Source organism: Delphinus delphis, chromosome 3 (assembly GCF_949987515.2).
Source record: "Delphinus delphis chromosome 3, mDelDel1.2, whole genome shotgun sequence".
Taxonomy (NCBI): Eukaryota; Metazoa; Chordata; class Mammalia; order Artiodactyla; family Delphinidae; genus Delphinus; species Delphinus delphis.
In genome coordinates, this window is record NC_082685.1 from 100,970,322 (window position 1) to 100,997,043 (window position 26,722).

The window sequence follows — 26,722 nt, forward strand, 5'->3', positions numbered from 1 at the left end:
TATAGCAGGGTTATAGGATACAGGTTAATACGCAAAATCAATAGATTTCTTATATATGAACAATTGACAAGTAGAATTTGAAATTAAAAACATAGTACTATTTACATTAGTACCCACCAAAATGAAATACTTAGGTAAAAATCTAACAAAATGATCTATATGAGGAAAACCACAAAACTCTGATTAATGAAATCAGAGAACTAAATAAATGGAGAGATATTCCATATTCATGGATAGGAAGAGCTAATATCTTCAAGGTATCATTTCTTCCCAACTTCATCTATAAATTCAACGCAATCTCAATCAAAATCCTAGTAAATTATTTTGCAGAAATCGACAAACTGACTCTACTGTATGTATGGAGAGGCAAAAGACCCAGAATAGCCAACACAACACTGAAGAAAAATAACAAAGTTAGAGGACTGGGACTATCTGACTTTAAAACATACTATAAAGCTATCGTAATCAAGACAGTGGTATAGGTGAAAGAATAAATACATAGGCCAACGAAACCAAATAGAGAGCCCAGAAAGAGACCCACATAAATACAGAAAAAGGCAACTGGACTTCCACATGCAAAAAAATGAATTTACACAGACTTTACACCCTTCACAAAAATTAACTCAAAATGGATCACAGACTTAAATGTAAAACACAAAACTATAAAACTCCTAAAAGATAACAGGAGAAAATTTAGATGACCTTGAGCTTGGCGATGACTTCTGAGAGGCAAAACCAAAGGCAGGATCCATGAAAAAAGGAACTGATAAGCTGGACTACATTAAAATTAAAAACTGCTGTATGAAAGACACTGTCAAGGAATAAGAAGACAAGCTACAGACTGGGAGAAAATGTTTTCAAAAGACGTATTCGAAAAAGGACTGTGTGAAATAGAAAATAATATATATTGGTCTCAGCCCCTGGTTCCTGGCACAGAACTCCTAAAACCCTTATAACTTCCTAAAGTGACAATAGTGTGTCTTTTTGTTGTTGTTCTAATATGTGTCTAAATCCCTTGGAATTTACTGGGTGATAGGAGTGTCTTTTGTTCTAAGGTGGTGACACTTGGTGGGCTGCTGGGCAGCTTCAGGATGGGGTGGGTTATCATAAACATCAAGCCATGATTAGAAGCCTGGAACTTTCAGCCTCATCTCCCATCCCTTGGAAAAGAGGAGAGGGGCTGGAGATTGAGTTAATGATTGATCATGCCCATGTGATGAAGCCTCCATAAAAATCCCCAAAGTATGTGGTTCCAAGAGTTTCTGGCTTGGTGAACATATCCATGTACTAGAAGGTGGCACATCCCAATTCCACAGAGACTGAAGTTCCTGCACTGGCGACCTTCCAGACTTTATCTTATGTATCTTTTCACCTGACTGTTCATCTGTATCCTTTATCATAATCTTTATTATATAGTAAACTGGTAAACGTACGTAAATGTTTCCCTAAGTTCTGTGAGCTGTTCTAGCAAATCAAATCCAAGGTTGGGGGTGGAGGGCATGGGAACCTCTGATTTGTAGCCAACTCAGACAAAAGTCGTGGGTAACCTGAAGACACACTATACTTGTGATTGACATCTGTAGTGGGGAGTAGTCTCCTGGGACGGAGCCCTTAATCTGTGGGGCCTGTGCTAACTCCAGTTAGTGTTAGAACGGAATTAAATTGTAGGAGACACAGCTGGTGTTACAGAGAATGGCTTGATGTGCAGGAAAAAACTCCATACATCTGGTGTCAGAATTGCTGTGAATGTGGTAGTGGTGTGACAGGAAAGGACAAACACCCAGCAAGAGTGTTTTTCCTACAGACTATCATCCAAAATATACAAAGAACTAAAACTCAACAATAAAAACACATTAAAAAACCCAATTTCTCCAATGTCTCTCCCACAACCTCATCTTAGCAAGCTAGCACTCGTCCTTCAATCTGGAGTTCAATTGTACCTCCTCAAAGAACCCTTCCCTGGCCTCCCAGTGAAGACAGTGTGTTACGTTTAATGTCTTTACTCCAACTGACTGTGAGCTCTGTGAGGGCGAGGATTACTCCTACTTTGCTCACTGTTTTATCCCTCTTAGCACAGTGTCTGGCAATAGTAGATGCTCAACAACTTTGTATTCGGTGGAATTATGAAAGAACAACACAACAGAAGGTTTCACTGTGATATTTTATGTACATCAGAAAGTTCTATTCGACAGTTCCCAAACGTTACCAGTTCCAAATGTTTTAGTTAAAAACTTAAAATATAGCCAGTATAATCATTTTAAAACTTTCAAATATGCAAATGAGAATATCTACATAATTGAAAAGTCTTTCCTAGCACATCAAAATTCCATAATTAAAGGAAAAACAATTAAAAAAACAAAGAAAACAAAACAAAAAATCAACAGCAAAAGGCTCCAACAAAATAATCATGTCAAAAATATTTTAAGAAAAAGCATTCAGAACATTGAGTGTAACATTAGATTGACAGTTCCATATTAAATGGAAGTTAAGCAATAACCTTTTCCCACCTGGATTATTATTATTATATTAGTTAATGTACCTTTTTTGCATTTTTTTCTTGGCATCAACTCTCTAGGGAGTCTTCTCCAATCTGTGTGTACAAAAGGAGAAATATAAAAATGGCAGTTTCCTCTAGGAATTACTGGCACTAGCTATAACTATTTAAAGAACATGATAGTTGCTCATGCAAAGGAAATAAAGTTTCTTAATATCTGACTATACATATTTAGCTGGGATCAAATTATAACAGTGATATATTTTCTCCTATGAAGAAAAAAAGTTTATTAAAATAGCTTTGAAACAGTGTTATAAAATTTCTACAACATTCTTTTAACAGCTATACAGTATTTATATAATTAATTTCAGATACAGAAATTTTCATAACAAAAAATATAGAAAAATATTTATGGGCATGAAAAGTTATTCATGATATACTGGTAAATTAAAAAACTTCTAAAACAATACATACAGAATTCCATTTAAAAAATAAACCTACCATATAAATATTTTTATATATATTTGTGCAGAGAAAGCTCTAGGTTGGGGACAAAATATTACAGAAATTCCTTGCAAGTGTTAGGATTACAGCTGTTTTTCTTAACTGTTATTTATTTAACTACTCTGTATTTTGTAAGTTTTCTGTAGTTGATATGTATTTTTTTAAAAATTTATTTATTTAACTTATTTATTTTTGGCTGCATTGGGTCTTCATTACTGCGCGCTGGCTCTCTCTAGTTGTGGTGAGTGGGGGCTACTCTTCGTTGCCGTGTGTAGGTTTCTCATTGTGGCGGCTTCTCTTGTTTCGGAGCATGGGCTCTAGGCTTGTGGGCTCAGTAGTTGTGGCGCACGGGCTTAGTTGCTCCGCGGCATGTGGGCTCCTCCCACACCAGGGCTCAAACCCGTGTCCCCTGCATTGGCAGGCAGATTCTTAACCACTGCGCCACCAGGGAAGCCCTGTAGTTGATATGTATTTCTTTCTTTTTTTTTTTTTTTTTGTGGTACGCAGGCCTCTCACTGTTGTGGCCTCTCCCGTTGCGGAGCACAGGCTCCGGATGTGCAGGCTCAGCGGCCATGGCTCATGGGCCCAGCCGCTCCGCGGCATGTGGGATCCTCCCGGACTGGGGCACGAACCCGTGTCCATTGCATCGGCAGGCGGATTCTCAACCACTGCGCCACCAGGGAAGCCCTGATATGTATTTCTTATGTAATAAAATTTTTTTTCAAAAGTTAAAATATGTGATCACAATCCTAATACATGCAAAACTAAATAAACAATTCTAATAATTATAGGAAAACTTTAAAATTAAAAATACAAATAGCTATGGAAAAGTAAATTCCCTCCAATTAATAATTTTGCCTGCATTAATTAAACAATTCCTTTAATTTGACACTTCCTTTTCATTTTTAAGCTTAATCAGAAAAATGATGCAACATGAAAATAGATAAAAATGCTGCCTGCTAGGGCTTCCCTGGTGGCGCAGTGGTTGAGAGTCCGCCTGCTGATGCAGGGGACACGGGTTCGTGCCCCGGTCCGGGAAGATCCCACATGCAGCGGAGCAACTGGGCCCGTGAGCCATGGCTGCTGAGCCTGCGCGTCTGGAGCCTGTGCTCCACAACGGGAGAGGCCACAGCAGTGAGAGGCCCACGTACTGCAAAAAAAAAAAAAAAAAAAAAATGCTGCCTGCTAATAAAAGAAAAACTCAGTGTCTTTTGCAGAAAACATTTATATCTCAAGCTATTTTAGCCGAACTAATAAATTTTGCTTTAAATATGTTTCTTTTTATAAACAATACACAGGTGATCATAAGAAAGTATTTAAAGAGAATCATTTAGAGATGAATGTTTATGAAGTAGAAGAAATGAGAGACCTAAGACAGTGTTTTCAGAGGGACACAAGCTTATCAATAATCGGCACTGAAAAGAAAGAGCACTGTAAGTCAGGAAAACAATAATGCTGTAAATGCAACTTATGCATTTACATACAGGCAGTTTCTATAACACACCAAGGACAGAGATGTCAAAGGAAAGTGAGTTAAAATGAGGAGACCTGGGTTTTAGAAGTATGGTCCATGTCGTCCTGACAGGTCTCTTCATTTCTATGGCAACTGTTAATTTTCTATAAAATGAATGAACTGGATGAGTTCTCTGCAGCCCTCTTTCACCTTGTCTCTATCCAAGGCAATTTTGTGAATGTTGAAAAAAAAAAACCCTTAGGTATGGTTCTGTTAAAAAGGCATCTTAACAATCAAAAAGAGTCTATGCCTGCTGGAAAGAAAGGAAGATACACAAACTTGGCTTAAAATATTCATAAAAATAGACTTGATTTCTCCTCAGAAGCTATAAAATCACGCAGGTGCACAGCAGTGAGGACTACTGGTATTAGAGACTAAAACTGTGATTGTGGCAAAAGGAAATGGAAAACCCAATGGTTCTGGTGAGCCCCAGTTTATAAAAAAAAAACAAGTATCCTAAGAATTTCCAAAAAAAACACTTCAACCCTTCTGTGTTACAATATAAAAATCTTTTCATCTTAGTTTTCAAAAGATATATGTTGCTAATTAATTATAGGAAAAGAGCCAGACTCTATTTTCCTATGGTGAAAATACAAAATTTGTCCTAAAAAATATGGAGTAGGGAGATAGCCTTTAAAGATTATTTTAACATTTTCAGTTTTACAATTACCTGGTATCCACTCTTCTTTGTACACCTTCATATATCTTTTACTATATCTTTCAATATCTAGAAAAAAGATAGAAAAAACAAATTTTAAAATAATTGAAAACACCAGGTAACATCTTTTATTTCACATACAGGGAGTTTCTTACATTTCTCCACAATGTGTCCCTGGACACATACTGAACAGTTCAATGAGTATTACATGTTTAGGGAAGTGGCAAGAAGCACCTGGGTACGAATGACTGGGGGTGAGCAGAGACCTAAACCCTAATTATGGTTCTTAGAATCAGACAATCTGACTCATCTCTAAGAAAATTCACAAAAGCCCAAATGCAAGTCAGGAAGCCACTTACACATAAGGGCAGGGGGTCTACTTGGCATCTTCTATTTTCTTCTTGTGACACTGGCCTCCAGCTCCCAAACTCTAAACCTTGTATAACTGGAAGGTATTAAGTATCTAAGTGAGGATGGAGGGCCGTTTGCTTACCTCCAGTAAGGTAAGCAAATGCTTAATACACACATTTACTTAGGCTTCTCAGTGAGCTACTTTTCACAATCCATTGGGGAAGAGAATGCGGAAAAGGGTAGGAGTAGGCAAGGCTGGACTTGATGGGGCATGAATGAGCAAGCTGCAAGCCTTCCATGTCACTGCTGAGAACTCTGCAGGGACCTTACGAGCTCACCAAAAACAGGACTGCGGCTGTGGCTCTTGTTCTGCTTTGCCCACTTTGCCACAAGAAATTCCCTCGATGAGGGCTCAAACCCTTTCCCAACAGCACAAGTTAGCAAGTGACACCATTATACAATAGCTTGAAACCATGGTTCATCATAAAAACTGGTTTAGGAGGATAGTCATGAAAAGCAGACGGTAATATAAAAGATGAAAATATAAAAATCAAGACCCAAGTAGACACTGATTTTTCTTCCATGTTAAAAAAAATGCTTCCACAGATTCACAGATACAGGGAACAAACTAGTGGTTATGAGTGGGGAGAGGGAGGTGGGTAGGGGCAATACAGCGGTAGGGGATTAAGAGGTACAAACTATTAGGTATAAAATAAGCTACAGGGATATATTGTACAACACAGGGAATATAGTAAATATTTTATAATAACTATAAATGAAGTGTAACCTTTAAAAATTGTGAATCACTATATTGTACACCTGTAACATATAATATTGTACACCAAATAATACTAAGACCATGGTGTCAGACAAAGATAACTAAAATAAAGAGTAGATCAGAAACTAAGAGACAAGGTTTTTCTAGATATTTAACTGTTTGACTTCAATCTTGCTCTCAAGTTTTTCATCTGTAAAGAAAAGGCAAATGAGAGATTCCCAGCATCTGCATTTTAAATTTTTCTCCAAAACAGATTCTATATTTTGAAAAAATTTAACCCTCAATTTACCAAGAAAAAATTATTACCATTTATTAATAATAATGGTTACTACCAATGAACCATTTTTATATTTTTAAGTTACTTTCAAATAATTTACAGAAGAATAAGAGATGTTGAAAACCAACTACTGGAATTCAATTTAAAAAAGCAAAGGATACAAATAGACGTTTCTCCAAAGAAGATATACATGGACAAAAAGCACATGCTAAGATGTTCAACATCATTAGTCATTAGGGAAATTCCAACCAAAACTACAATGAGCTACCACTTTATACCCAGTTAGATGGCTAGAACTAAAAAGACAGTAATAAGTGTTAACAAGGATGTGGAGAAATTGGAACCCTTATACATTTTTGGTAATGTAAAATGGTGCAACCACTTCAGAAAACATTTTGGCAATTCCTCAAAATGTAAAATAAAGAGTTACCATATGACCCTAGATATGTACACAATAAAAGTGACATATGTCCACACAACAACATGTATATGAATGTTCATAGCAGCATTATTCATGGTAGCCCCAATGTGGAACTGACCCAAATGTCCATCAACTGATGAATGAACAAAATGTGGTATACACATATAATGGAATATAATTCAACCATAAAAAGGAATGAAACACTGATACATGGTTTACTGTGTATGAACCCTGAAAACATTATGTTAAGTGAAAGTAATCAGTCACCAAAGAACACATATTATGATTCCATTTATATGAAATGTCTAGAACAGATAAATCACTAGAGACAAAGCAGATTACTGGTTGCCATGGGCTGAGGGGGGGAGGGGACAATGGGGAGTGATACTAATGGGTATGGGGGTATCTCTTCAGGATGATGAACAAGTTCTAAAAATTAGATAGCACTGTTGGTAGCACAATTCTGTGAGTACACTCAAAGGCACTGAAATATTTTAAAAAGTAAATTTTAGATATGTGAATTTTATCTCAATAAAGCTGTTATTTAAAAAAAAAATTAATTACTGGGAACTTTAATAACAAAGTATAGTAAACTCATTATACTCCACTATTTTCCTGGTTTTGAAGGTATATTCACCCAAAATGGGCTACATCCTTTGAATGCAGCTAAGTGTGCATCAACTGTGCATCATGAGTTTGTCATGTACAAGCCTTAAATATAAGCATTTCATATATCCTGATTCCAGATTTCAAATACATCTTTAATAAATTCTAACTGATTATTTCTGCTTTTTCTCACACCTGCACCACCCAAGTGATTCTAGATTACAAATACATTTCTATTAATAGCTTTTAGCTTATCATTACTTCCAATTCTTCTTGTATTTGCATCATCAAAATGTAACACTTTAAAAAACTGTTATGGCTCACACTTTTGTTGAAGAGAGGATGGCCCAGCCATCTTCTTTGATCTATAATTGTAAAACATTTTCATTATTAAATTTATAATTACCAATTAATGTGATCAATCCAATAAATTGTTTCATTTCTACATAATCTATTTCCTTTCAATCATCTTTGTCTTTGCCTTTGCCTTCAGCAGTTGTCTGTTACAAACTATATGAAATAAAATTTGGTATATAAATACCATCAAAAAAGAAAAAAAATATGGTCACGTCATTTTAGCAAACAGAATTTTCAAGGTTCCTATCACAAAATATTATGCGAAAGATGAACTGTATGAAAATACCATATGTCCTTTTCATTCTTAGAGATATACTGTTTACTCATTGATTCATGAGTTCATAGTAGAGAACAGTTAATGAAAAGTGATGAAATAATATCTATGATGATGAAACAGTAAAATATTTCAAGAGGCAAGAAAAATAAGATCACTAAGGTTCCAAAATGTATTTTAGATTTATGAAAGGGTCCAATTGGCCAGTATGGTAATGCTAAGATAATATGAATTTTTTTTCTTTTCTAAAGCAAATTCTCTTTGTTCTTTGGAAGATGTCTACGAAAAAATAAGTAATGAATATCAATCATTACATAAAATAGTAAGAACTGCTCAAAAAGAAACTAAAACATTAAAATGGACCCTGACAGTATATTGAGAGTTAATAAACCAAACAAACTCCATTTGTTCAATAACAGCCCTTGTGGTCATAATGCAGGTAAATGTATGATTTCCATTAAGCTTCTGAAAATGGCTTACAGAACCATCACCACTGTCACCCCTGTTTCTAGCTCAGAGGACCCCAGTGGTTCAGGAACCTGAGCTGGGAACCACTGGACCAGATGCTCTCTATGCACCTTTGCAGCTAAAACTCATTAAAATAATAAAATTCATTGATTCATTTCTCTTTATTAAAAAATAATAAATTTCATTGCAGAGAAACTACCAATCATTTCTATAATTCTACCTCAGAACACTATAAACAAACCTTGAATCTATCACAACAGGAAATATGTTTATTCTGTGCCCTCCGTTCTTTGTGAACAAATCTCAGTGCCCTAAGCCACCAGCCATTTGATGATCAGGAAGAGATCTCCTACCTTATTTGTCAAAGTCTGTACAGCTTTAGTTCTTTACATTAGTCCATAAATCTCTCTTTCCTAAAGCACATAGGTAGTGAGTGATGAGAGAAGGCTGGTGAACATACAGAGATGGAACACTATCTAGAATATGGCTCCCTATGACAGTTGTGTACTTCTATTCAGTCTGGCCAATTCTTTTCCATTCAAGGTGTGTATATGCACACTATATGTGTGTGTGTATGTGTGTGTGTATATACATATAACGTATATATACAGTGTATACAAACCTGTACTCATATATATATTATGTATTTTTAAAAGCCTTTACTTTCTTTTCATTTATTAATTTATTTCTTTATTTTAACATCCTTATTGAAGTATAACTGCTTTACAATGGTGTGTTAGTTTCTGCTGTATAACAAAGTGAATCAGCTATACATATACATATATCCCCATATCTCCTCCCTCTTGCATCTCCCTCCTACCCTACCATCACATCCCTCTAGGTGGTCACAAAGCAACGAGCTGATCTCCCTGTGCTATGGGGCTGCTTCCCACTAGCTATCTATTTTACATTTGGTAGTATATATAAGTCCATGCCACTCTCTCACTTCGTCCCAGCTTACCCTTCCCCCTCCTCGTGTCCTCAATCCTCAAGTCCATTCTCTATGTCTGCATCTTTATTCCTGTACTGCCCCTATGTTCTTCAGAACTTTTTTTTTTTTAGATTCTATATATACGTGTTAGCATAAGGTATTTGTTTTTCTCTTTCTGACTTACTTCACTCTGTATGACAGACTCTAGGTCCATCCACCTCACTACAAATAACTCAATTTCATCTCTTTTTATGGCTGAGCAATATTCCATTGTATATATGTACCACATCTTCTTTATCCATTCATCTGTCGATGGACACTTAGGTTGCTTCCATGTCCTGGCTATTGCAAATAGAGCTGCAATGAACATTGTGGTACATGATTCTTTTTGAATTATAGTTTTCTCAGGGTATATGCCCAGTAGTGGGATTGCTGGGTCATATGGTAGTTCTATTTGTAGTTTTTTTAAGGAACCTCCATACTGTTCTCAATAGTGGCTGTAGCAATTTACATTCCCACCAACAGTGCAAGAGGGTTCCCTTTTCTCCACACCCTCTCCAGCATTTATTGCTTGTAGATTTTTTGATGATGGCCATTCTGACTGTTGAGAGGTGATACCTCATTGTAGTTTTGATTTGCATTTCTCTAATGATTAGTGATGTTGAGCATTCTTTCATATGTTTGTTTTCAATATGCATATCTTCTTTGGAGAAAAGTCTATTTAGATCTTCTACCCATTTTTGGATTGGGTTGTTTGTTTCTTTGATATTGAACTGCATGAGCTGCTTGTAAATTCTGGAGATTAATCCTTTGTCAGTTGCTTCATTTGCAAATATTTTCTCCCATTCTAAGGGCTGTCTTTTCGTCTTGTTTATGTTTTCCTTTGCTGTGAAAAAGCTTTTATGTTTCATTACGTCCCATTTGTTTATTTTTGTTTTTATTTCCATTTCTCTAGCAGGTGGGTCAGAAAGGATCTTACTGTGATTTATGTCATACAGTGTTCTGCCTATGTTTTCCTCTAAGAGTTTTATAGTGTCTGGCCTTACATTTAGGTCGTTAATCCATTTTGAGTTTATTTTTGTGTATGGTATCAGGGAGTGTTGTAATTTCATTCTTTTACATGTAGTTTTCTAGTTTTCCCAGCACCACTTATTGAAGAGGCTGTCTTTTCTCCATTGTATACTCTTGCCTCCTTTATCAAAAATAAGGTGACTATAGTTGTGTGGGTTAATCTCTGGGCTTTCTATCCTGTTCCACTGATGTATATTTCTGTTTTTGTGCCAGTACCATACTGTCTTGATTTCTATAGCTCTGTAGTATAGTGTGAAGTCCGGGAGCCTGATTCCTCCAGCTCCATTTTTCTTTCTCAAGATCGTTTTGGCTATTCCGGGGTCTCCTGTGTTTCCATACAAATTGTAAAATTTTTTGTTCTAGTTCTGTGAAAAATGCCATTGGAAGTTTGATAGGGATTGCATTGAATCTGTAGATTGCTTTGGGTAGTATAGTCATTTTCACAATGTTGATTCTTCAATCGAAGAACATGGTATATCTCTCGATCTCTTTGTATCATCTTTAATTTCTTTCATCAGTGTCTTATAGTTTTCTGCATACAGGTCTTTTGTCTCCTTAGGTAGGTTTATTGCTAGGTATTTTATTCTTTTTGTTACAGTGGTAAATGGGAGTGTTTCCTTAATTCCTCTTTCAGATTTTTCATCATTAGTATATACAAATGCAAGAGATTTCTGTGCATTAAATTGTATCCTGCTACTTTACCAAATTCATTGATTAGCTGTAGTTTTCTGGTAGCATCTTTAGGATTCTCCATGTATATTATCATGTCATCTGCAAACAGTGACAGTTTTGTTTTTGTTTCTTTTTTTAACAGTGACAGTTTTACTTCTTCTTTTCCAATTTGGATTCCTTTTATCTCTTTTCCATCTCTGATTGCTGTGGCTAAAACTTCCAAAACTATGTTGAATAGCAGTGGTGAGAGTGGACAAACCTTGTCTTGTTCCTGATCTTAGAGGAAATGGTTTCAGTTTTTCACCATTGAGAATGATGTTGGCTGTGGGTTTGTCACATATGGCCTTTATTATGTTGAGGTAAGTTCCCTCTATGCCTACTTTCTGGAGGGTTTTTATCATAAATGGGTGTTGAATTTTGTCAAAAGCTTTTTCTGCATCTATTGAGATGATCATATGGTTTTTCTCCTTCAGTTGGTTAGTATGGTGTATGATTTGCATATATTGAAGAATCCTTGCATTCCTGGGATAAACCCCACTTGACCATGGTGTATGATCCTTTCAATGTGCTGTTGGATTCTGTTTGCTAGTGTTTTGTTGAGGATTTTTGCATCTATGTTCATCAGTGATACTGGCCTATAGTTTTCTTCCTCTGTGACATCTTTGTCTGGTTTTAGTATCAGGGTGATGATGGCCTCATAGAATGAGTTTGTTCCTCCCTCTGCTATATTTTGGAAGAGTTTGAGAAGGATAGGTGTTAGCTCTTCTCTAAATGTTTGATACAATTCGTCTGTGAAGCCATCTGGTCCTGGGCTTTTGTTTGTTGGAAGATTTTAATCACAGTCTCAATTTCAGTGCTTGTGATTGCTGTTTATATTTTCTATTTCGTCCTGCTTCAGTCTCAGAAGGTTGTGCTTTTCTAAGAATTTGTCCATTTCTTCCAGGTTGGCCATTTTATTGGCATATAGTTGCTTGTAGTAATCTCATGATTCTTTGTATTTCTGCAGTGTCAGTTGTTACTCCTCCTTTTCATTTCTAATTCTATTGATTTGAGTCTTCTCCTTTTTTTTCTTGATGAGTCTGGCCAATGGTTTATCAATTTTGTTTATCTTTTCAAAGAACCAGATTTTAGTTTTATTGATCTTTGCTATTGTTTTCGTCATTTCTTTTTCATTTATTTCTGATCTGATCTTTATGACTTCTTTCCTTCTGCTAACTTTGGGGTTTTTTGTTCTTTCTTTAATGGCTTTTGGAAAAAGGTTAGGTTGTTTATTTGGGATTTTTCTTGTCTCTTGAGGTAGGATTGTATTGGTATAAACTTCCCTCTTAGAACTGCTTTTGCTGCATCCCATAGGTTTTGGGTCATCGTGTTTTCATTGTCATTTGTTTCTAGGTATTTTTGACTTCCTCTTTGATTTCTTCACTGATCTCTTGGTTATTAAGTAGTGTATTGTTTAGTCTTCATGTGTTTGTAGTTTTTACAGATTTTTTCCTGTAGCTGATATCTAGTCTCACAGTGTTGTCGTCGGAAAAGATACTTGATACAATTTCAATTTTCTTAAACTTACCAAGGCTTGATTTGTGACCTAAGATATGATCTATCCTGGAGAATGTTCCATGAGCACTTAAGAAGAAAGTGTATTCTGTTGTTTTTGGATGGAATGTCCTATAAATATCAATTAAGTCCATCTTGTTTAATGTGTCATTTAAAGCTTGTGTTTCCTTATTTATTTTCATCTTGGATGATCTGTCCATTGGTGAAAGTGGGGTGTTAAAGTCCTCTACTATGATTGTGTTACTGTCGATTTCCCCTTTTATGGCTGTTAGCATTTGCCTTTGTATTGAGGTGCTCCTACGTTGGGTGCGTAAATAGTTACGATTGTTATATCTTCTTGGGTTGATCTCTGGATCATTATGTAGTGTCCTTCTTTGTCTCTTGTAATAGTCTTTATTTTGAAGTCTATTTTGTCTGATATGAGAATTGCTACTCCAGCTTTCTTTTGGTTTCCATTTGCATGGAATATCTTTCCATCCCCTCACTTTCAGTCTGTATGTGTCCCTAGGTGTGAAGTGGGTCTCTTGTAGACAGCATATATATGGGTCTTGTTTTTGTATCCATTCAGTCAGTCTATGTCTTTTGGTTGGAGCATTTAATTCATTTACATTTAGGGTAGTTATTGATATGTATGTTCCTATTACCATTTTCTAAATTGTTTTGGGTTTGTTATTATAGGTCTTCTTCTCTTTTGTTTCCTGCCTAGAGAAGTTCTTTTAGCGTTTGTTGTACAGCTGGTTTGGTGGTGCTGAATTCTTTTAGCTTTTGCTTGTCTGTAAAGCTTTTAATTTCTCCGTTGAATCTGAATAAGATCCTTGCTGGGTAGAGTAATCTTGGTTGTAAGTTTTTCCCTTTCATCACTTTAAATATGTCCTGCCACTCCCTTCTGGCTTTCAGAGTTTCTGCTGAAGGATGAGCTGTTAACCTTATGGGGATTCCCTTGTATATTATCTGTTCCTTTTCCCTTGTTGCTTTTAACATTTTTTCTTTGTATTTAATTTTTGATAGTTTGATTAATATGTGTCTTGGCATGTTTCTCCTTGGATTTATCTTGTATGGGACTCTCTGTGCTTCCTGGACTTAATTGACTATTTCCTTTCCTATATTCGGGAAGTTTTCAACTGTAATCTCTTCAAATATTTTCTCAGTCCCTTTCTTTTTCTCTTCTTCTTCTGGAATCCTTATAATTTGAATGTTAGTGCGTTTAATGTTGTCCCAGAGGTCTCTGAGACTGTCCTCAATTCTTTTCATTCTTTTTTCTTTATTCTGCTCTGTGGTAGTTATTTCCACTATTCTATCTTCCAGGTCTCTTATCTGTTCTTCTGCCTCAGTTATTGTGCTATTGATTCCTTCTAGAGAATTTTTAATTTTATTTATTGTGTTCTTCATCATTGTTTGTTTGCTCTTTAGTTCTTCTAGGTCCTTGTTAAACGTTTCTTGTATTTTCTCCATTCTTTTTCCAAGATTTTGGATCATCTTTACTATCATTATTCTGAATTCTTTTTCAGGTAGACTGCCTATTTCCTCATTTGTTTCGTCTGGTGGGTTTTTATCTTGCTCCTTCATCTGTTGTGTGTTTCTCTGTCTTCTCATTTTGTTTAACTTACTGTGTTTAGGATCTCCTTTTCACAGGCTGCAGGTTCGTAGTTCCCGTTGTTTTTGGTGTCTGCCCCCAGTGGCGAAGGTTGGTTCAGTGGGTTGTGTAGGCTTCCCGGTGAGGGGACTGGTGCCTGTGTTCTGGTGGATAAGGCTGGATCTTGTCTTTCTGGTGGGCAGGACCGCGTCTGGTGGTGTGTTTTGGGGTGTCTGTGACCTTATTATGATTTTAGGCAGCCTCTCTGCTAATGGATGGGGTTGTGTTCCTGTTTTGCTAGTTGTTTGGCATAGGGTGTCCAGCACCATAGCTTGTTGTTCGTTGAGTACAGCTGGGTCTTAGTGTTGAGATGGAGATCTCTGGGAGAGCTTTCACTGTTTGATATTACCTGGAGCCGGGAGGTCTCTGGTGGACAAATGTCCTGAGCTTGGCTCTCCCACCTCAGAGGCACAGGCCTGACACCCAGCCAGAGCACCAAGACAGTGTCAGCCACAGGGCTCTGATATTAGTAGTGCCAGAAGGCTCTTAACAGCGGTCTCAGCCACAGAATCTCAGCTTAGTGACATGCTCTGTGCCTTTGTAGGAGCCGCGACACCCCCACCCCTCCACCGGCTGCATGCTCTTCCGGCTCTGCACCAACCCTTCTTCCTCCATGTGCCTCTAGGTGGTGCCCTGGGCCTTGTGTGCCTTTTACACGTGGTAAATGGAGGCTCAGAGTGCAGGTCAGCCGAGGTCATGCCCCAACCCAAAAAGCCTTTACTTTCAACCATAGTTTTTTTTAATAACACATTATATCAGGAAAGAGAGGTAAACATGAGTATATTCAAAGAGAATATACTTGTATCAGTTTAGAAAATTCTATGCAAGAGGTTTCTTCTGGAACAGTAACAAAAGATTCCTTATATATTTAAATACTTTATTATGCAGTTATCAAAGGTAAAGATCCGGGATTCCCAGGTGGCGCAGTGGTTGAGAGTCTGCCTGCTGATGCAGGGGACACGGGTTCGTGTCCTGGTCCAGGAAGCTTCCACATGCTGCGGAGTGCCTGGGCCCGTGAGCCATGGCCGCTGAGCCCACGTGTCCGGAGCCTGTGCTCCGCAACAGGAGAGGCCACAACAGTGAGAGGCCCACGTACCACAAAAAAAAAAAAAAAAAAAAAAAAGGTAAAGACCGTCTTGATCCAGGTATAAGCCAGCTGCTCTCCGAAACCATGAACAAAATTATGTTCCTGGTTTAAAAGACTCAAATAAATGTTTCCATGGTATGACATACTTTTAAATTGGACATGTACTTTAATAACAACCACATTTAAGTAAGTACATCCCATAATCTAGAGAAGAGACTAATTTTAAAAAGCCTAACTAATTTAAAAAAGCCTAAAGTATATCCTACACTATTCACTAAGATTGAATATTTATTAGTTCATTTAATCTTACTTATTTAAATCTTTAAAATGAGATTTAATTTCATTTTTAAACTCAAATAGAGAAAAGCATGCAACATAATCATGAAAGTAAAAAAATTCAGTATGTTTGAGGTAAAAATATCAAACCATTTATTACATAACTTCAAGAAGCTATGTTTTGAAAAATTAAATAAACTTGTCTGAAATGTTTCTTACAATTATAAGCACGTGTAGTATTACTATATAAGCCTTCCTTTTTGATTCTTATCCCATCTAAATCTTTTAGAATAAGGGAAAAGGGTGTGCATTTTTAATACTAATGGAATGAAATGATACTATATGAATTTCTCATGTTTTAATGATGTTGTTTTGAGAACTCAAGGATGATATCGATCTCTCTAATTTCAACATTCAGGGGCAGAAACTGAAAATCAATATAGTTCTACTGTGCTAAATAACTACTCAGGAATGTGTTCTCTTCCTCTAAAACCACTTTGCACTTCCAGTCTGAGACTGTCAAGCCTTCTCCAACTGTAATTTCTCCTCTCTGTCCTTGGCATAACCAGTGAATATATATTTTATATTTTATATCTGATAAATGGTAAGCCAAAATACAGTCAAGCCTTTCAAAAATTTTAACTAAAATATTAAATAATCAGAGACCTGATCAAAGATTTACGTATAAGGATAGTACTCATAGTATTATAGATATGAGGAAAAAAAACTAGAAACAATCTTAAATCTTACAGCAGGGAACTAGTTACAATTAATAATGTTATATCCACACAATGGAACACCACATAGTCATCAAATATCATATTTTCTAAGAATGCTAAGAATATGTGGATAAAATAGATAACTAATAAGAACCCACTGTATAGCACAGGGAACTTTACTCAATACTCTGTAATGACCTATATGGGAATAGAATCTAAGAAAGAGGGGATATATGTATATGTATAACTGATTCACTTTGCTGTACACCTGAAACTAACACAACATTGTAAATCAACTATACTCCAATAAAAATTAACTAAAAAAGAATATGTGACAATGCTAATATGCTATTGAGTGAAAAAGGAAGATACAAAGTAATATGACTCCAATTTTATAAAAGGAATATACACACAGAAGAAAAATCTGGAATATATAATAAAATATTAATAGTAGTTCTCTAGACATAAGGAATACAGGTGATTCTTACTTTCTTAATACTTCTGTTTTTCATAAATTTCACTGAACATATAAAACTTCTATTTTGAAAGATAATTTAAAAAATAAAATATCAAAAAGTTTAAAATATATTTTCTGCTAAATCAACATAAATATGCTTTTTCAAGGTAGTTGATTGAAATTTCTGACTGAATCAAATCAATCAGCATTAAAGGTCATATATCTTATGCTGAAATGCTATTTCATCTGTAGACAGTGAACCACATAAAGAGTCCAATACGCACCTTGTTTTTCTTCAGATGTTTCTACAAAATAAGGCATTCTTTTCACTGTTTCTCTCAACTCCTGTTTCAGGGCCAGCACATAATCTTCACCCTCTCCTGTTTTCAGTGGCACTGGTTTATAATCTGTATCCTGTTTAAATTAAGAGGCAATTTTAAAAAATAAATTAAATATTTTAATATCCTTTTTGTCTATATTCTGAAAAATGTTAGTTTTATTGAAAAACTACATTTTACAGGTATTCAGTTTTACCATCAACTTAAAAGATTTTGAGCTTTTATAATCTATTAAACCTTTCACCCATCTCCTATTTTGCTCTTCTTTTAGAAGTAGAAAAGATACTTAGTTTTCCTACCTGCCTTAATTTTTCTACTGATCACACCAATAATCATTTTGCTATATAGTCTGTTGATTGTGATTCTATATTTTAACAATCAAGGCACCCAAATAAAAGCAGCCGCTGTAGTCTCCTATTAACCTCAGTCAGTGGAGGTGGTATTGGTGGGAGCAGCAGCATTAAAAAAAAAGTAGTAGCAGCTACCATTTAACAACTGGTTACTACATATTACAACCTAGATGTACTCAATATTCAAAATCCATGAACTCATCTAAAGTATCAATATCTCCCCTTTCACAGTGAGGAAACTGAGAAATGAACAATCTATATGCCCATATAGCACAAAAGTGGCAAAGCAGAAATTTGAATCTGTATCTTCAATTTTTAAAAATTACATGCACACCCACATATGTATATATATTTATAATATATATATTCATTAAAATGTGGGTCCTCAGGGTACATAAAAAAGATATTTCTGGTTTCACAGGCTAAGTATAGGGTACATTTTAAAAATTTCACTCTGAATTTATTCATTCTACAACTATTTATTGAGTGCCTACTATAAGTCACAAGGGGTTAGACAACAGGAGATGAACTAGTCAAACTTCCTACCTACATGGAATTTACATTCTAGGGGAGAAAATAAGTAAACAAATGAGGTAATATATAATTTCAGATAGTGATAAGTGAAATAGAAGGGCTGAAGCCAGGAAGAGGAAAGAGTGACTAACGGAGTACGTGGAGATTGGAAGTGGCTGGTCTAGACAGGGTTATGCACGCATTATCTCTCGGGGAAGTCATCTTTGAGCAGAGATCTGGATAAAATTACGAAGCCATCCATGCAAAGAAATGGGGAAATCAATGGCTCCAGCCAGGGAAACAAGCAGAGGAAAATGCCTAGGGGAACAAGGAGATCAGCATGGCTAAGGAATGAGGACAGTGGTAGGAAAAGGGTCAGAGAGACATCAGTAAGGCCAGATCAGACAGAGCCTTTCAGCCAGTAATAAGGAATTTCATTTTTATTCCATGCAGAAAAAAACAGTATGTACTAATATTCCCAAGCTTTAGAAGTAACCTCACACATGAAGAAGAGCTTGTTTTAAAAGAAATCAATGTAAAGTGACATAATGTCTATACCTGAGATATTTACCTTTGTTTTTAGGCTATAATGAATATCAGAAAGGCAAAATACCAAGAGCAAAAAGTAGACACTCCCCATGTGAGACATCTAGATCCCCAATACATTTATCCAGGGTCCTCTACTTACATAAATCTTTCAACAAAGGATGTTTCCTTTTAAAAGAGGGAAAAGATTCCTGGAGGGAGTATCTGGTTATTTATGATTTTTTCATATTTTATACTACAGCACATGTGCATCTGGAAATGTAAGCTTACATTTTAAACTTAATATAAAGCGAAAACATTAGATTAAAAATTACACCAATTAAGTCTGCAGCATACTCATTAAATTTAAAAGCAACACTAAATGTAGTAGAAACGCTTATATTCTGAGAAAGAGTAACAAAATTAAAATTGACTTTAATAAGGAAATAAGCAAAAATAAAGTTCAGTGGGTAAAAGGTCAAGTGGTATACTAGGGAGCAAAATTAAATTCTATAGATACAAGATGAGAAGAAAATCATTAGGTGAAGATCTGGCACAATGGGAAGTGAGGACCACTGTAAAACCTGACTTTACTTTTAAAAATATTATTTTAATATTGGAATATATCAATAACAGCATTATAAGATGCAAGGATTGAAAAAAAATTCTTTCTTGGTTCAAAAAGTACTGAATACATTCAGGAAAAGGTGTATATAGTTTTCTGTATTTTAAGAAAGCAGTTTGAAAATTAGAAAAGTTTCAGAAAAGAACAGTGGAAATATTTACATTAAAGGTAAGTGACACACTCTCTTTTACTTTCTTATAGTTAGGATATCGTAATGATATCATATATTTAAGTCTTATACAGAATTTAAATTTTCTCTGAAACATGAAAAAACACCCTGTGAGCATTTTGTTGTTAATGTACTTACAGGAAATAGTGGGGGTGGCTTCAATACCACATCAGGTAACTTTTCACCTCTGCTAAATCCAACTGCCTCAATATTAAAGGTGTAAGCAGCACGTCCTCTTCCTTTATTCCCAGCCATCAGAACTAGTTACATCAGAAAAAGTGGGCAAATTAAGACACTGTTAATGATTAAGATTCACTGGATCAAATGATAAATGAAACCAACATTTTAAAACAAAATACACTCCACTCCTTAAATAGCATGGCCCATTTAAAACACTTCTGGAAAGCAAAACCTGTAAATAAATAAATATGTGATAAACTGACTCCTGAACCCGTCACATCTAGTCATGTTTGGCAAGTAAAGTGATGATGGGCTCAACTACCTCACGCAGATCCTGGGTGGAGGGCTGATCCTGGGGCTCCTTTGCGATGCTGCCCCAAGCGCTGTGCAGCCAGCTGATGCAATTCTCTCCACCTCTCTGTGGTCTGGCAACAAGATCTCAGATAGATATTACAAAATGTGGCCAAGGAAAGGTTGTGCTGATGAAGAGGGGACACCTCGTTTTTTTAATCAACTTGAAGACTATCAGCAGTCATGTATACTTTAAATTTTTAAGTAATTTTTTATCCTAAAATTTGAGTGTTAGAATCCTTGAGATCCTCCAATGTCCTCCTTTTAGAAATGGGAATGGGCTCAGTAAAACTTTGAAGAGGTCTGTCCAAGCAAAAAAAATTTTTAAAGTTCAGAGAAAAAACATCTCAAATAGTTAAGTTAAAGGTAAGATAAACCTGTACTCTTTAACTTTAGAGATAATGACAATGTCATTCTTAAGTCCTGAACTGAATTTCTGAATTGTCTGAAATGTGATTACACTATACAGTTGATGCTTGAACAACATGGGATTAGGGGCACCGACCCCCCATGCAGTCAAAAATCCATGTATAATTTTATAGTCAGCCCTTTGAATCTGTGGTTCTGCATTCTCAAATTCAACCAACCTCAGACTGTGTAGTGTTAGTATTTATTGAAAAAAAAATCCATATATAAGCGGACCCATGTAATTCAAACTTGTGTCATTCAGAGTCAACTGTAATGTGAAAACAGGATTCCTACACTAGGGCTCTTTCACTACAACTCTGTATTGGACTGTAGTGAAGATTATAATGCACATTCTTTAAATCTTTCCCCCAATGATGCTACTGAGTATCATTCAACTCTGTAAGCCCAAGAAAGCAATAATATGCCCTCCATACCACTGTAACAGTTCCCTCCCTTTTATCCCTAATCATTTATGTGTTGAAAAAAACAAGGTCATTGTCCTTTGCAATGCTTCTCCAACTTTAAGGCATGTGCAAATTACCTAGGAATCTTGTTAAAAGGCAGAATCTGAACCAGCTGGCCCAGGGTAGGCCTGAGAATCTGCATTTCTAACAAGCTCTCTGAAGCTATCAATGCTACTGGTTTGCAGACCACACTTTGAGAGTAGGAAGGCTGTACAATTTCCCATATTCTGGATTTGCATGATTGATTACACAAGATGTGGTTTAATACATTCCTCTACTCCCTGTATTTTCTATAAACAGATGGAATAGAGGCTTACTCAAATTTGGGTTTGATTTTGTACAAGAATACTTAAAAGAGATGCTCTGTTTTTCCTACTGCATCACAGGACGCACATGAAGTCTTTCTCAGTGATGTTCTCTGGTCATTGGGTTTAGGTGCTGTCAGTCTGTTTCGTCCAGTATGAAGTTCCTATCAGTTTTCACTTAATGATTTTAAAATTGCAGCCATTGATGATCATAGCCTAGATTCACGGTTCCATTACGGATTGTAATGTGGTGATACACAAATATTATCATTCTTTCTTTACTAACTAGAATCCCACCAGTAATCAATTCCCCTCATCTACTATTTAGTTACTATGAAACACAATTCATACAGAAAAGATACTTACTTTAATTACCAAGCTCATTCCGTTTGTCCACACTAAGAGAGGGAAAATATCCAAATGGCCTTGCTTCAATTGCGGAGTCACTAAAACATATGCTGAGCCTATAGAAAGCAGGTCTCCCAAGTACAAAAATTGCTGAGCAGAAGAGCTCACACCCTCACTCTAAGGAAAACCCACCCTACAAAAGAGAGTATATCAGCTGCCGTTGCTTGATGGAATATCCCTTGAGAAATATCAACTCTGCTGACTCTAAACTTTCATATTTATCAAGAAACCTTCGGGTGTATAAACTGATTACCATTAGTGAATGTACTGCCCTTGGCAGAAAAATCAATCCTAACTATTGAGACACTCTTAATAGTTACATGGCATTCTGGCCTACAAATCCATTTCTTTTTAGTTTGGTTATCATGAGTCAGTTCTCCTGTACCTGGGGAAGCTGCTAAATTAATTTTCTTCTCTTGCAGAGCTGAAAGGTAATCCCTGGACTCGGGTAACCATCTCATGGAAAAAGTGGCTCACAAGTGTGGCCTAAGCTTCACTGTTTGAAATCCTTAAAGTTGATTTAACCATTACTGTGGTCCTTTTTCATCCTGCTAAACTTCTTGAATGAAGAGTCTTTTTAACCAGCTTTTCCCATTTTCTCATTATCCAAATCATCCTCTACTTCATGTGGGCCAATTTCATCCAACTAATATTGAGCATTCCAGGCACTGTGGTAGGACTCAGAGAGCACTGAACAAAACCAAGTCCCTGCCTTCAGGGCTTATATCCCAGTGGATGAAAGAACGCAAACAAGCATAAGTATGTAGCATAATATTATGTGCTCCTATAGTGTTGAATTATGTCCCCCCACCCCCAAATGTGTTGACGTCCTAACCCCCCGGGGACCTGTGAATGTCACCTTCCTTATTTGGAAATAAACTCTTTGAAGATGAAATCAAATTAAGATGAGGTCATATGAGATAAGGGTGAGCCCCCTCCTAATGACTGGTGTCTTCATAAGGGGGAAATCTGGACAGAGAGAGACACACACAGGGGAAACATCATGTGAAGATGCAGGCACAGACCTGAGTGCTGTAGCAGCAACCCAGGAACACCAAGGAGTGCCAGGAACCACAGAAGCTGGAAGAGAGGCACTGAACAGATTCTTCCTCAGAGCCTCCTGAAGGAACAAACTCTGCTAATACCTTGATTTCAGACTTCTGGCCTCTAAAACTGTGAGAGAATAAATTTCTGTTGTTTTAAGCCACCCAATTTGTGGAAATATGTTATGGCAGCCCTAGGAAATCAGTACAGCTCTGAAGAAAAATAAATCATGGTAAAGGGGTAAAGAATAACAAAGGGGTATGGTACTGACTTTTTCACACAAGGGAAGTCTTTCTGTGGAGGATAAATCAGAGCAGGGTGCTGGAGAGGGGCTGTGAGCTTCAAGATGAAGGAATGAGGTGAAGATGGCTATGGACAGAAGGAAGAACAGAGGCAAAGGAGGAAGCCACAAGCTGGGAGCATCTGAGGAACATGAAGCTCATGCAGCTGGTGAGGAACAAGGAGAGTCTGGTTGAGACCAGATCTTGTGGAGCCCTGAGTGAGCTATGGTAAAGGGTTTGGCTTTTATCTTACTTGTGATGGGAACTATACTCAGGCAGATGCTGAAATGCCAAGGTCCCTAATGGTCCTCAATGGCAAAATCCACAGGCCTTTTTCCCTTGTTCACGCTCTTGAACTTCCAAAGCATACCACTCATTATTGCCTCCATCCTTATGAAACTGTCTCTTCTCTAGGTTTTAATAAAATCCCAGGGACTTCCCTGGCGGCGTAGTGGTTAAGAATCCGCCTGCCAATGCAGGGGACACGGGTTCGAGCCCTGGTCCAGGAAGATCCCACATGCCATGGAGCAACTAAGCCCGTGAGCCACAATTACTAAGCCTGCGCTCCAGAGCCCATGAGCCACAACTACTGAGCCTGTGTGGCACAACTACTGAAGCCAACGCGCGTAGAGCCCGTGCTCCGCAACAAGAGAAGCCACCGCAATGAGAAGCCTGCACACTGCAATGAAGAGTAGCCCCCCGCTCACCGCAACTAGAGAAAGCCCACACAGCAACGAAGACCCAACGCGGCCAAAACTAAATATAATTAATTAATTAATTAAAAAAAAAACACCTCCCTATTACAAGTACTGGGGGCCCTTTTAAGATGGCTGCACTGATCCTCCTGACTCACTTGCCTATAATCACGTCTTGACTAGCATTCTCTCCACTGGAACCCTCTTCCTCCTTGCATGGCTGCATCCCTTTTTACCTTAAGATCCAGTTTAAGTCCCTCAACATCCACAACTGTCATTTCATCCCACCTTGCTCTTGGAAAGATCCTCTTGCTAAAATAAATGGATTTTTAAAAATTGAGGTAATACATACAATGCAGCAGCATTCTTCAATTCTGAAAGACATATAGACAATGCCTCTTTTGGGAAATGGACCTGTTCCAAAGAGAAGGAGTTTCACTTCCATTTTTTTTGTTTATTTCTTCAACTATATTAACAGTAGAGATTTTATATCCCCCACTGTTCAGTAGAATACTCTCTATACAACAGCTCTGTAATCAGTGTTAGGCTTTCCTTATTTATTTACTTACTATGATTTGATAAGCAAATTTACCCACAGAAATACAATTCAGTCAGCCTACTATTAAGGATTTTTTTTTTTAAACTTCTAGAACAAGTTTGCGACCTGGCTGTACACTGGAATCATCAGGAGAGTTAAAAAAACAAAACAAAACAAAAAACCCTCAAGCATCACCCCAGAACAATAAAATCAGAATCTCTGGAGGTAGGATTTAGGCACTAGGACTTTTGAGAGCACTCCAGGAGATTCCAATATGTAACCTACATTAAGAACCACTGCTCCAGGGCTTCCCTGGTAGCGCAGTGGTTGACAGTCTGCCTGCTGATGCAGGGGATGCGGGTGCGTGCCCCGGTCCGGGAAGATCCCACATGCTGCGGAGCGGCTAGGCCCGTGAGCCATCGCCGCTGAGGCTGCGCATCCAGAGCCTGTGCTCCGTAACGGTAGAGGCCACAACAGTGAGAGGCCCGCGTACCGCAAAAAAAAAAAAAAAAAAAAAAGGAAATGTAAAATCAGATGCACCACCCTTCCATTTTGGGATGCCTCCTGAAAATTCCTATTCAGAATTGTTCTGAGATAGTTTGATGAGTGTAATTCAAGTATCCAAGAGCTGAAATGCAAAAGCCTATTCTAATTAACAGTGGAAACAACTTTGTGGCAGAGATTTAGCTCATCTCTGAAATTCCTCCTAGCTCTAACATTTTATGAGTTATAATTGTGGCTTAACTGTATTGTCCTCCACATCTCACACAGTCTCTTGCACATATTACCTTGGTCAGTAAACATACAAACAGATATAAGCAGGCATGGAAGCTAGGAGAGGCACTGAAAGCCAGGTCATAGTTTCTTTCCTGATGAATAGCACCTAAATTGCCCTAATTAGAAACTAACAGTCATGCTGACCTTGTCTCCACCTCCCTTGATCTCCTCATCTAATAGTAGAAGACTATCAGCTCTGTGTCCCTTCTTATATGTTTGTCTTCCTTCACTTCTGCTTTAGTTCAGGCCTTTACCATCTCTTGCCTGGACCTCTAATACAGAACAAATAAACTTCTCATGGCCAGACTCCCCCTTTCAATCCACTCTCCAGTCATCTCTCTAGAACACAAAACTTGATGTATCACTCTCCTTGACTAACAGAGCTTTGGAGACTAACTTTCCGCTTCTTGCACCTTGCACCTCCCCTTCCCCCCACCCCAGCTCTAACCATTCCCAACTCTGCTACACCAGCTGCTGCATGTCACGGTTCCTTCTGCTTGGAAGGCCACACCCACGTAAGCAAGCCCCCATCATCATTTAAGATACTATGCAAATGCCACTTCTGACCATTTACTCCATCCGAAACGGAGGTAGGCCTATCTCTTTTCTGTTTCCCAAGTACTACACTGCTTTTATTACCCTTTTAAAAATCATGTTGTAATTGTCAGTTCTTGCCTGTCTCCCCAGTAATTTCTTCAATTATCCATCCTTCTAGTATTTGTTAAGCAACCTCTGGGTCAGACCACCTACATAATGAGAATATAATAGCGAACAAAACAAAATCCCTGGTTTCGTAGTGCTCATAGTCTACTATGGGAAATGGAAAAAAATATACTTTATAGAGTGCCAGATAGTGATTAGTGCAAGAAAAAATAAAGGCAGGAAACATGGGTGCTATTATGGAAAGAATGGTTGAATAAAGTTCTCCTGTATTTTGTAATATTTGAGCACAAACCTGACAAAGAGAAGGAAAAAGCCAGGCTGAGAACTAGGAAAGGATATATAGGGGAAAGTGTAATACAAGCAGAAGGATCTGTAAGTGTGAAGGCCTCTTTATCTGAAGACTTATTCACCTTTTCCTGCCCCATTACCAACCAGAGCCTGGCAAAAGTCCAATAAAAATTGGGAGAATTATTGCTGAGTTCATGGCCTAGTAAGGATATTACTCCAATTCACCTCTCTTTGCCTAGAGGAAAAATAAAACTGCAGAGAATTCTGTACTTCCCTGTTGAGAACATCCTAACCAACAGTGGTCTTTTAAGGCCAGCTCAAATGCCACTGAACAATCCCTTCCATGCATATTCTCACAGCACCTAGTTTTTACTTCCTCTGGGGTACATATCTCATTTGCTTTACATTGCAAACATTTGTGTACAGTTATTATCTTCCTTCAAATTGTTGGGAACCCAGATCATGACTTTTTTTTTTTAATTCTGTTTTTTTACACATCTTTTAGCTTGGGACTTGCACATAAGAATAACCCTGAACAGAGTGTCTGGATAAATTCTAACTAGGTTAGGCAAATATTCAGAAAGGCTACATCCTCATCGAAGACTTAAGGATTGTAGGGGAGGAGAACACACCTCTCCTTCTAAGAAGGCTTATTAGCAGCTGCCACAATAAGTGTTTTCCTAATTATCTTTTATAATG

The 26,722-nt window shown here is 37.2% G+C and overlaps 1 protein-coding gene across 2 annotated transcripts in view; it reads right to left on the bottom strand.

Annotated features, from left to right (window-relative positions):
- POLR3G (RNA polymerase III subunit G) overlaps nucleotides 1-26,722 on the bottom strand; it is a 40,084-nt gene that overhangs the window by 12,522 nt on the left and 840 nt on the right. For both annotated transcript variants that reach the window (XM_060009165.1, XM_060009166.1), the window contains exons 2-5: nucleotides 19,760-19,881; nucleotides 17,386-17,515; nucleotides 5,182-5,238; nucleotides 2,540-2,590 (exon numbers count right to left, since the gene is read on the bottom strand). In XM_060009165.1, the coding sequence (XP_059865148.1) occupies nucleotides 2,540-2,590; nucleotides 5,182-5,238; nucleotides 17,386-17,515; nucleotides 19,760-19,876 (355 nt within the window). In that variant the 5' untranslated portion in view covers nucleotides 19,877-19,881. The remainder of the gene's footprint in view (nucleotides 1-2,539; nucleotides 2,591-5,181; nucleotides 5,239-17,385; nucleotides 17,516-19,759; nucleotides 19,882-26,722) is intronic.